At 61.7% G+C, this 10956-nt stretch overlaps 1 protein-coding gene across 1 annotated transcript; it reads left to right on the top strand.

Moving 5' to 3' along the window:
- Positions 1–438: 438 nt before the first annotated feature.
- Positions 439–9484, top strand: SYT12 (synaptotagmin 12). Its single transcript, XM_032111837.1, has 8 exons — positions 439–822; positions 3395–3459; positions 4770–4963; positions 5259–5651; positions 7576–7791; positions 7873–7993; positions 8163–8296; positions 8837–9484. Exons 2-8 carry the CDS (start codon positions 3423–3425, stop codon positions 9008–9010), a joined length of 1269 nt encoding a protein of 422 aa, XP_031967728.1. The 5' UTR covers positions 439–822; positions 3395–3422; the 3' UTR covers positions 9011–9484.
- The last annotated feature ends 1472 nt before the right edge of the window (positions 9485–10956 follow it).

Raw genomic sequence — 10956 nt, 5'->3', positions numbered from 1 at the left:
GGGGCTCTGCGCCCTTTGAGGGACAAGGGGAGGGGATGTGGGGCCCCATGCAGCGAAACGCTCCTCAAGGCCCGTGAGGAGGAGCAGCTGGAGATGCAGAGATGCGGTGGGACGGACCAGGGAGTCCCTGGGAAGTGGCATTGGGGGATTTGGGGGAGGCTGCTATGGCCAAGCGCACAGCAGAGGGTCTCTGGTGTGGGGTGAGGGGTCTGGCGTTATCCTCCTCACTCCTGGCTGGGATTTGGGGTGCGTTTGCAGGGTTTGGGGTGAATTTCGTTGAGGGTTTTTTATGGCGACTACCTCAGGAAAGCTGGGAGCCTGGGAGGCAAACCAGAGTGAGAGACCCCCGGGGTCCGCAGACTCTGCCGGGGGGTTCGGGCTGGGCCGAGCCGAGCCCCGGGGAGGGTCTGGCGAGCGCAGAGACCGCCCAGCTCATGGCACGGATGAGCGGCGGCTCCGCCCCGGGCTGGGCTGGGCGAGGGAGCGGAGCCGCTCCCGGTCCCGCACCGCCGGGAAGCATCCCGGCCGTGGGGGGGACATCCCGGATCCCGGGGCTGGGCTCCGGAGCCGCAGAGACCCCCGGGCAGCCGCGGGGGGCTCTGCCCGCTCCCCGGGGGTGGGGAGATCCGTGGATCCCGGGGCTGGGCTCGGGGACCCCCGGGCGGCGCGGGGGGCTCTGCCCGGTCCCCACCGCCGGCCGGGCGGGCCCCGGGGCTCGCAGCTTCCCCCCCGCCCCGGGAGCGGACGCAGCTCGGCGGATGCCGGGGCCGCCCGGGGGTCCCCGCGCTCCCCGCAGGTCCCTGAGGATTTGTACCTGTCCAGGTAAAGCGCGGGGGGCGCCGCTTTGGGTGCCCGTGGGTGGGACGTGTGCCCTGCGGGGGGCTGGGGAGGGCGCTGGGGGAGAGCAGAGCCCAAATCCTTCTGTTTTGGCAAGTTTGGGATGCGTCTTTATTCGTGCCGGGAGCAGACTGCATCCCGCTTCTGTGCCCTGCGGATGGAGGCCGGGGGCCGGAGGGGGCAGGACAGGGCTGGAAGGGGCCCAGCAGCGCTGCGGGACCGGCCTCGCCGCCGAGCTGCGTTTAGGCCGGGCTCGGCACACCGGGCACGGGTGTCTGGGGCAGGACAGGGAGGGAGGATGAGCAGGGACATCGCTGGAACCTGGATCGGGACGTTTGGGGACTGCAGCGTGCTCGGAGGGGTCGTAGCCAGGCTGGTACCGGTGCTCTGGCACCAGCAATTGGGGTTGCTGTGCCTGGGGCCTTGGCAGCAGCGAGGTGACAACCCCCTGAAGGCTGGGGGACCCCCTTTTCCAGGGGGGACAGGTGGCTTTGATGCTGTTTTATTGTCCCTCCAAGCAGGGAAAAGGGAGCTGAGCTCTGCAGCAGCTCCCGAGGAAAATGAGGCTGCGTTGGGGTATTGGGATGGATGGAGAGGGCTCTGCGCCCCAAACTTGGGACTCTGCCCCCCATTCTTGGTCTCTGCACCCCAAACCAGGGCTCTGCAGCCTGATCTTGAGGTCTGTGGGTGAAAAATCCGTCTATCCCTGTGCTGCCAGCAGTGGGAGAGCGGTGCCTGTTCCCTTCCCAATGCCTCAGGCTTGATTTCCCAGGGATTTGAGCAGCAGGTCAGGGGGATGTCGGAGCAGCTCCATGCAACGCTCCGGGGAAGAGCTTAGTTAACAAAAAAAAGCGCCATAAATCGTTCCCTGAGCTCCTCCACCCCCGTTTCCTCGCTCAGGGGAGATTGATGCTGCTCTCCTAATAGGAAAATACCTCTGGGTTTCATCCCAGTGCTGAGCACCGCAGTCTCTTTCGTGGTGATGCCTTGGAAATCTGCTTGACTTGCTGCTTAGAGCTCATTAGAGAGGGAGGTTTTGGGGGTGGAAGCTCTGAAAGAAAGGAAAAATCAGAAATTCCTTCTAATTTCCAGAAGAAATTGGGAAGAGATGGAGGGGGTTTAAAGGGGATGTTTGTCCTCCTGCAGGGAAAGCTGGTCCTGAAAACTTTGCTATTTTCATATTAAAAATAATTGGGAAGCAGGGAGAGGAACAGAGCCCCTTGCTTGGGTACAGGAGCTTTTCAGGGCGTGAAAAGAGGCAGTTTAGGGTAAATCTCTGCCACGTTGGTCTGTTGAGATGTCAATTTTCAGCACTAAACAGCAAAGTGTGCCTTGAGCTGAGCTCAGCCCGGGACAAGAGCCCAGCCAGGATGGGACTGTTTTATCCATTGCACAGGGGGATCTGTGCCAGAGGGAGGAGGGCGGGGAGGAGCTGGGCACCTCCCAGCCCCATCCCAGCATCGCTGTCACTTCGGGTGACATTAGGGCTCCCCCTCCTCCTGTTACCCCAAGGATGGGCTGTGTGCCCCTGCAGAGGGGGCCAGGCCAGCACAGGTGATATTCCGTGTCGTGAAATTCCCACTTTTGCCCTTTAAAATCCAAGCCTGGATGGTTTGGGGGGGGAGAGTTGATCACCTCCCGCAGTGCCTGAGGCTGTGAGCACCCGAGGGGAGCTGGAATTTGGGGCCCAGATATTGTGGGATCATCTGTCCAAGGTGGATCCAGCTCCACGAGTGGGCTTTGGGAATTCTGGGGAGAGGCTGAGGGGCTCTGAGGGACGTGTGTGGGGCTTTAGGTGCAGTGCTGAGGTTGTGTCCCCGTGGGGGTCTGTGGGATCCCACCAGCTCCCCGTGGTCTGTGATCCCCCAGCAGGGATGCCAGGGAACAGGGGATGCTGGTCAGTTCCCGTTGGATTTCCTTGTTGGGTGTTTTTGGGGATTCCAAACCCCCTTCTCATAGCAGGAACAGCTGGCTTGGATAAATCCCCCTCAGCATCCGTGCTGCCTGTGCTGGGATCTGCCTGGCAGAGCAGCTTCCTTTGGACTCGACTGGGAAAAGCCCTGTCGGGGGAGGGGAAGGCGACGCAGCTTTCCCGCTGCAGGAGCTGATTCCTGGGCAACAGCATCCCCTAAACCCCGCAGTGACCCCAAAATGGGGGAATGGGGCTGCCCCCCTGGGCTGGGGCCAGGGCACCCCTCGGGAGAGGCTGGGAAACTGCAGGAGGCAAAGGAAGGTTTCAGCTGGAAAAGCAGCAAAGGGCTTTGAGGGCTCCTGGAGGGGAGATGTCCACGCACACAGAGGGGTTGGGAATGTCGCTTGTTAAACGCTCCCGAGGTAAATGGAGCGGCTCTGCCCCTTCCCGAGGGTTCCTGTCCCCCCTTCAGCTCCTGCCGGTGGCTCAGAGGCTCCAGAGCGTTTGCTCAGCGCCTGGAAGGGGAGCCAAGGCCGGCAGCGATGGAGGGGGAGCAGTGATGGAGCGTCCCTGCTGGAAAATCACAAGGCATTCCCTTTTCGGGTTCTTCCCCTTCATCCTAACGCGGTGTCTCGCTCATTCCAGGCTGTCCCGCTCGCCGGGAGCGTTTGCCATGGACACGGGGCACGTAAGCAGATCCCGCTTCAGTGGTGAGTCCTCCCCAGGGAGCCCGGGAAGGGTTTGGGGCAGAGCTGCTGGCGCTCTGCGAGGTTTTTCGGGGGGAAGGGATGGCTGGTCCTTGCTGCTTCCCATGGGGAGAGCCCTCTGCTCCATGCGCCCGCGGGGTTTTGTTTCCTAAAACAAGGGTAAAACCCTTAAAACCTCCAAGTTTTCCAACATGAGAGCTCAGCTCTCGGAAACGGGCAGGAATGAGGGGGAAGCAGGTTCCAGCTCAGCTGGGATTTGCGCTTGGAGTTACTCAGAGGTAGGAGCCAGTAAAAGATTATTCTGCTATTTTTATTTTTATTCCCAATTTTATTCCCGGTTTTGCCTCTCCGGCATAGCAGGAGCCTGGGAGCTCTGGCACGGGGAGCCTCCAGCTGCTTCCTACAGCATCATTAGCCGGGACGCAGGGATAAAGCAGAGCCCTTGAGGGGTTTGTGCCGGGGTGGAGGCAGCAGGACCCGGGTCCCACCCCAATGTTTTACCCGGGAGATCCCTGCGGGCTGCTCCCGGATCCAAAGCAGGTGCTTTGGATGCGAATACTCAGTTCCTTCCGCAGTTCCCGCTGGAGGAGGGCTGCGGGGAGCAGCAGGTTGTCCCTGCGCTCGGATGCGATGTGGGAGTTCAGCCTGGCTTTGGGCTTTTTCCGGCTCCGAAGGAGGGAGCGCTGCGGCGTGATGATGCCGGAGGACTCCCCGGCAGCGCTCCGGGATGAGAAATCCTCTCTTTCCCCCTTTTTCTGTGTCGCACGGAGCGGCTGGTGCCGGTTCGGCGCGGGAGTGATGGAGGCTGGTGCAATGCAGCAGGAACCGAGCCCGGCGCTCCCTCCCCGCTCGCTCCGGCGGCACCCGCGGGGCTCTGCCCGTTCTCGACAGCTTCTCGTTTGGCTTTTCCCTGCTCCCGGCTTTCCCTGGCATCCCCGGGCAGCAGCGGGGGCTGTCCCGCGGGGCCGAGGGCGATGCAGATGTGCGCCGGGCACATCTGTCCGTGGGACAGAGCCGCGGCTGGCAAAGGAACCCCCCGGCACCTCGGGAGTGGCACAGCCACTCGTTGGGAAGCGGGGCTGGGACGCAGAACTTCACCTCCCGGGGAAGCCAAAGCAGGGCTGGCATTCTTTGGCTGGCAGAGCCTCTGCCCGGCCCGTTTGCAGAGCCCGGGGGGGAGCTGCGGTTTATCCGAGCCCATCCCATCCCATCCTCGGAGCTCGGAGCCGGGGTCGCGGCGCGGCAGCAGCCGAGGCTGAAGCAGGCGCGCTCCCGGGGCTGTGAGCGGCTCACGGAGCCCCCTGTCCCTGCAGCGGCCTCCAGCCCGCCGCGCTGGGAGATCGGGCTCTACGCCGCCGGCGCCCTGGCGCTGCTGGGAATCGCAGCCATCAACCTGTGGAAGCTCTGGCGCTCCGGGAGCTACCCGGCCCCTTCCCCCTTCCCCAACTATGACTACCGGTACCTGGAGCAGAAGTACGGAGCGGTGTGTCCGGACATCAGGAGCAAGGTGAGGGGGGGAAGTCGGGTTCGCCTCTTTCCCTTTGCAGCACGCGGGACGCTGGAGGGCTGGGAATCTCTCCTGGATCCCCTCGCGCAGGGGAACGGCCGCAGGCAGCGACCTGGTGCTGCCGGAGCTTTTGGGGGGATCGCTGGAGCTGGGAGCTGCGGGAAGCTCCGGGCTCGCTGCCGCGGCAGCTTGAGGCCAGGCGGGGGCCGGGATGCATCCAAGGAGAAGCCCAGCTGTCCGGCTCCGCACGGAGGGATGGGATGGATGGCAGCGCCTGCTTTACTTCCCCTGGCAGCGAGGGCTGGCCCCGGGCTCGCAGCGGGCGCCAGGTCGGAGCTCTTCGTCCCGCAAGAGCAGCCTGAGGGCAGAGGACACCTTGGAGAGCATCCAGGAGCTGGGCAGCCTGGAGCTGATGGGCAGAGACCTGGGCCTGGCCCACTGCGGCCCCCTGCGGAAATCCATCTCGGCCGACTCCCTCAACTCCATCTCGTCCATCGGGAACAACTTCGGGCAGGATTTCACGGTGGGGCAGGTGGAGGTGTCCATGGAGTACGACGCGAGGGCGACCGCCCTGCACGTGACGCTGCTGCAGGGCAAGGACCTGCTGGAGAAGGAGGACACGCGCTTCGAGTCCTGCTTCATGCGGATCAGCCTCCTCCCGGCCGAGCAGATCGTCGGCATCTCCCGGGTGAGCCCTTCATTCCCACCCGGACGTCCCCCACAGACCCCTGTGCACACGGATTGCCCTGGGATTTTGGGTGGCAGCGTCCCTTGGCCACATTTCCCAAGGCAGTGGTGGGGTTTGGGAGCATGGAGTTCAAGGCTGGATGTGGTTGACAAGGGATTTTGGGGGGTCTCAGCTCCCCGAGGCAGTGATGGGATGTGGGAGCAGCGAGCTCTGGGTTGGCATGGGATTTTGGGGAGTGTCCCAGGTGGGGTTTGCACATCAGAAACCTGGCAGAGGCAGGAATGTCTCCCTCTTGGCTGGGATTTGGGCTCACTCTGTCATCTCCGAGCGTGGCTGGTGGCAAGTTTTCCTGCTTGACTGTCCCTGCTCCTGGGGATGCTGTGGCAGGTGGAGGAAGTGGCCTGGGGTGGGATTTGGGGCCAGTGGCAGTCTGGGCAGGTGCTGCTGGTGTCTTGTCGTGGCCCCACAGTCCCGAGTCCCCACAGTCCCTCTTCTTCCCACAGCAGCCCCAACGCTTTTCCATCCCTGCGCGGCAGCGGAAAATCCACGTGGCGGCACTGATAGGGGTGGATCTGGGGCAAACCCTCCTTTTTTAAGTGCCTCAAAAGCTGCTTGTGGGAAAGCAGGAGCCTCAGTTTTCTTCCAGCAGCTCCTTTTTTGCAGAGCCAGTTTGATTTAATCAGGATGTTCCAGCAAGGAGTAGGAATGTGCGTCCCATTAAGGCATCTCTCCACTGGGCTGGAGGTGCTGCTCCATCCACACACACCGGCTGCTGCCTCCAGAATTTCCACAGTGCCCTTTTAGCCCATTTTCCCATCCAGATCTCTGGCTCTTTATTTATGCTCTGGAGATATTTATTATTCAGCATCGTTATTTATAATTCACCAGCACAATTTACCTCCTTGGCTGCCCTGAGGCCACGGAAAAAGGCCCAGCCGGAGCTTTTCCAGTGCTTCTGGAGGGGTTTTAAATAGCAGCTCCTGTTTGGTTTTGCTTGATCCAGAGCTCCCAAAATACAGCGTGGGCTGCAGACAGACAGTCTGTAAAATCTGTAGGGCTGTAAAATCTGCTCTTCCCACAGAGGAACTTCAGAGTCCCTGGGGATTCTGGAGGTTGGTGGTATCCAGTGGGAGAGCACGGACTGGGAAGGGGGATATGGCAGGTGCCACATCTGTCTCCTCCGTGCCAGGGATGGAGCAGGGTTAGGAGCAGGCTGAGACAGGAGAGAGTCCTTGGGAGAGATGAACCTTCTCCTGGGAGGCTTTGGGGTCACACAGCCCCACAGAGGGGTCCCTTCTCCACCCAGATTTGGGTGGCTTTGGGGAGCCGGTGGATCTGCTTTGCTCCACACTGTCCAGGGTTGCAGCTTTCCATCCCATGGGACAAACCCCTGGTTTGTGTGAGGCATCTTGGATGCTAAAACAGGGCCGGAGTAGGGGAAAAAAACCCACCCCAAAATCCATGACTTTAGAGCAATTTCCCTTGGCCAGTTCTTTGGGATCAGCACCCGCAGGATGAGCCGTGGCAGCTGCTGCTGCCTCTGCTCCCAGGGAACGACGTGACACAGGGACAGCATCAGCCAAACAGCACCATTCCCACTGGGCACGTTCAGGAGTTGGTTCTGCCTGGAGAAGGGCTGGGGGTTGTACCTGCTATCCATAAATCCTGACACCTGATATGGCCAAGCCGGATGCGCATCCGCGCTCCCAGGGGGGTGGGATGTACCTGAGAGCACTGGGGCAGGTCACAGCCCTGGTTTTTACCCCCGTGGCTGAGCAGCTGCTGTGGTCGGGTCAGGAATAAATCATCCCATTGGATGGGGGGTGCCCTGGGGATGTCTTTGCAATTCCCATGGAACGGGGCAGAGCAGGGACGCAGCCCCAAGCCCCGTGGGTGCCAGGGCGCTCCCCCCTTCCCGTGGCAGATCCAGAGGAGCGCCTACTCCGTGGCCTTCGACGAGCGCTTCTCGGTGCCGCTGGATCCGGCGGCGCTGGAGGAGAACAGCCTGCGCTTCTCCGTCTTCGGCATCGACGAGGACGAGCGCAGCATCAGCACCGGCGTGGCCGAGCTCAAGCTCTCCGACCTGGACCTGGCCACGCGCCCCTTCAACGCCTGGCTCTACCTGCAGGACACCAACAAGGTGAGCCGGGGGTGCCCCATCTCCCAGCCAGGGTTTTGGGGACAGGCTGGTGGGTGACAGCCTGGGCTTTGCGTCCCGCAGGCGGTGGACACGGTGGGGGAGATCCTGCTCTCCCTGAGTTACCTGCCCACGGCCGAGCGGCTCACGGTGGTGGTGGTCAAAGCCAAGAACCTCGTGTGGAGCAACGGGAAGGTGACCGCAGGTGAGGGGAGCTCCATGGTGGCGTTTGTCCTGGTTTGTCCCATTTGTTCCACGGGAGTGGCTCCCGGTGAGGACAGACCTGCTGGGGAGGGCCACCAGAAAGGGTCCCCCTGCTTTGTCCACATGGCTGGGGACACGTGTGACTGATCCTTCTTCTGCCCCCCGAGCAGATCCCTTCGTCAAGGTGTACCTGCTGCAGGACGGGAGGAAGATCAGCAAGAAGAAGACAGCGGTGAAGAGGGGAGACACCAACCCCGTGTTCAACGAGGCCATGATCTTCTCCGTGCCCGCCATCGTGCTCCAGGTCTGGCCCAGCCTGGGGGGGGGCACATCCCAGTGCTCCTCAAGCTCCCCAAACCCACTAGTGGGGAGCTCCTGGGGGTTCTGGGGGCATCCTGGGAGCTGTGGGGGTCGTGTGTGTTTGGGTCTGGTTTGGGGTGGACGTGTGGGGGCTGTTTGGGGAGGTGTGGATGTGTGGAAGTGGCTGCTGGAGAGGGGATGTGTGTGGGGAACTCTTGGGAGGGATATGGATACGTGGGTTGGGATATAGCAGGGTGCACAGGGATGGTTCGGTATGTGGGCAGGGGCATGGATTTAGGGCATGTGGGGAACAGGAGGGTGGGTTTGTAGGGGCTTGGGGGGGTTTCAACAGCAGGGGCTGGGTTTGAACGGGGTGAGGGCACAGAGGGCCGTGTGTATGTGGGGTACAGCAGGTTGGGTGGCGATTTCTGGGCTTGGGATGCGTGGATGCGTTGGCCTCGTGGGTGCAGGTCCCCTCGGAGAGGGCACAGGGGCCCGTGTCCGGGGGGTCTGTGCGTGGTGACGACAGCCCCGTGCCCCCCAGGAGCTGTCCCTGCGCGTGACGGTGGCCGAGAGCGGCGAGGACGGGCGCGGCGACAACACGGGCCACGTGCTCATCGGGCCCGCGGCCAGCGGCATGGGCACCACGCACTGGAACCAGATGCTGGCCACGCTCCGCAAGCCCGTCTCCATGTGGCACCCGCTGCGCAGGAATTAGGCCGCATCCCGACACCGGGGACAGCGGGCCCGGAGCAGGGACTCGGTGGCACCGCGCGGGGCCGAGCCGCCCGCCGAGGGGCCCGAAACACCCGGAGCACGGACGGAGCGGCTCTGGGGGCACAGCCCGGGTCGCCCCCGCGTTTGCCGGGCCAGACCCGCCGGGAAGGAGCCCAAATGGACCAAAACGAGCAGGAACCTCCCCAAACTGCGGCTCCCGAGCGTTCCGTGTGCTCCCGGCGGCCTCGAAATCCGCGGAATCCTCAAACGTGGACTCCTAGAGAGGGAGAGGGGGGGATTCCTTCGGAAGGTGGTTTTGGGGCGGGAATGGTGAGGGGGGTGATAGAAGCCAGCCTGGTGTGGGTGGTGATCCTGAGGGGATCTTTTGTAGGGATTTTGGTGCGCTGTGCCAGGGTTGGAATGTTTCCAGTGAGGATGGAAAAAGGGAGCAATTACAGCAGAAAATCAATTGTTACATACGGCTCCTCCTTCCGTCTGTTCCCCCACACACTCGATCCCTGCCCATCCCCACTGCTGCACAGGCAGGGCTGCACTTGGTTTCCAACCTCTTGGGTTTGAGGCCAGATCCACGCTGGGAATCATCCCCTGAAGGTCCAGTAGGATCAGGGGCAGCTTTTCCCACCCCAGCCACTTTTCCAACCCAAACTCACCCTCGGGGTGCTCAGGACAGCACGGCAAACTCCTGCTCCTTAACACAACTCTCACACCTGGGGATTGTTTTTTCCGGCTCCTAATCCTGGACTTGGGCTGTGATTTACCCTGTAACTCATTTTATCCAGGATTTGGGCATAGAGAGGAACATCTTGACCCTGTGGCCCAAGGCAGGTGGGAGAGGTCCCTAATTTCATAATTTTTAAGCCCAACTCCCATTTCAGGAGGGAGAGGAAAAGCCTGTGTGGATCCTGTCTGCTGGTGGGCTCTGGCCCAAGCCAGGTTTGGGATTTTTGGGGAGCTGATTCCCACTGGTTTGTGCAAGGTGATGGAGCCCCTCATGGCACAGGCTGGAGAGCAGAGGATGCCCTGGGGCCACATCCCTCCTTGCCTGGAGCCTTGGCTTTTCCCTGCCTGCAGGATGCTGGTGGGAAGCCAGGCTGGGAAATCTGGGGGTGTCCGGGGCCCTGTGCCAGGAAATCGGCACCACGGGATGAGCATGGGCTGGGATGTGGCTGCTTGGATGATCTGAGCAGGGAAAAAGGTGTGAATGAGCCGTTTATGTGTTTTTCCCTGATTAAAAGTAACTCTGAGGTGAGTTCTCCCCTGAGCTGGTGGCACTTCGCCCTTCCCATCTGTCCTGCCTGACCCTTCCTTTGGGACACGGCTGTGATGTCCCTGTTCCATCACCCACCTCTGCTCCGGCTCCTCCCCCTGCCCATCTCCACTCACTGATGCCCAGATTCCCTTCTCCCACGCTTCCCCCTCCCCACCTTTCCTTCCAGGAGCCCCCCCATCCCATCTGCTGCCAGGGGAGCCGGTGCCATCCCTCCATGGGTGACACATGGCCTTGCCCTGGGCACTGTGGCACGAGCCAAGGGTGGGGGGGGGCGGGGTTGAAGGATGAGGTTTTCTGAAGGATGAGGAAGTTTTTGTGGGAAGTTGTTCACAGCCAGTACCCACAGGCCACAAGGTCTGGGGGAAATTTTGCTTATTAGCTATCCCAGCCAAGTACTTGGGAAAACACGGACACAGAAATCCCTGGCTGTCTGGCAGCTCCTGCCAGCTGCTGAGCTTTGCTTGGGATGAGGTGAGTGACTCCCACAGGTGCTGGAATCTGTGATGTTCAGCCCCAAAATGATGGGGAATGTGTGCGTCAGGCATTTTTATAGTGCTCCTCTCCAGCCATTCCTATTTGGAGGTGCCTCTGCACCTTCTCCTTCATCCTGGGCTCAAAAAACACTGCTGCAGCTGTTTTGGTGGGGAGATGGATGG

Source organism: Corvus moneduloides, chromosome 6 (genome assembly GCF_009650955.1).
Source record: "Corvus moneduloides isolate bCorMon1 chromosome 6, bCorMon1.pri, whole genome shotgun sequence".
NCBI classification, from domain to species: Eukaryota; Metazoa; Chordata; class Aves; order Passeriformes; family Corvidae; genus Corvus; species Corvus moneduloides.
Note: the sequence above shows the minus strand (reverse complement) of the source record. Positions and strands in the feature narration are given on the sequence as shown.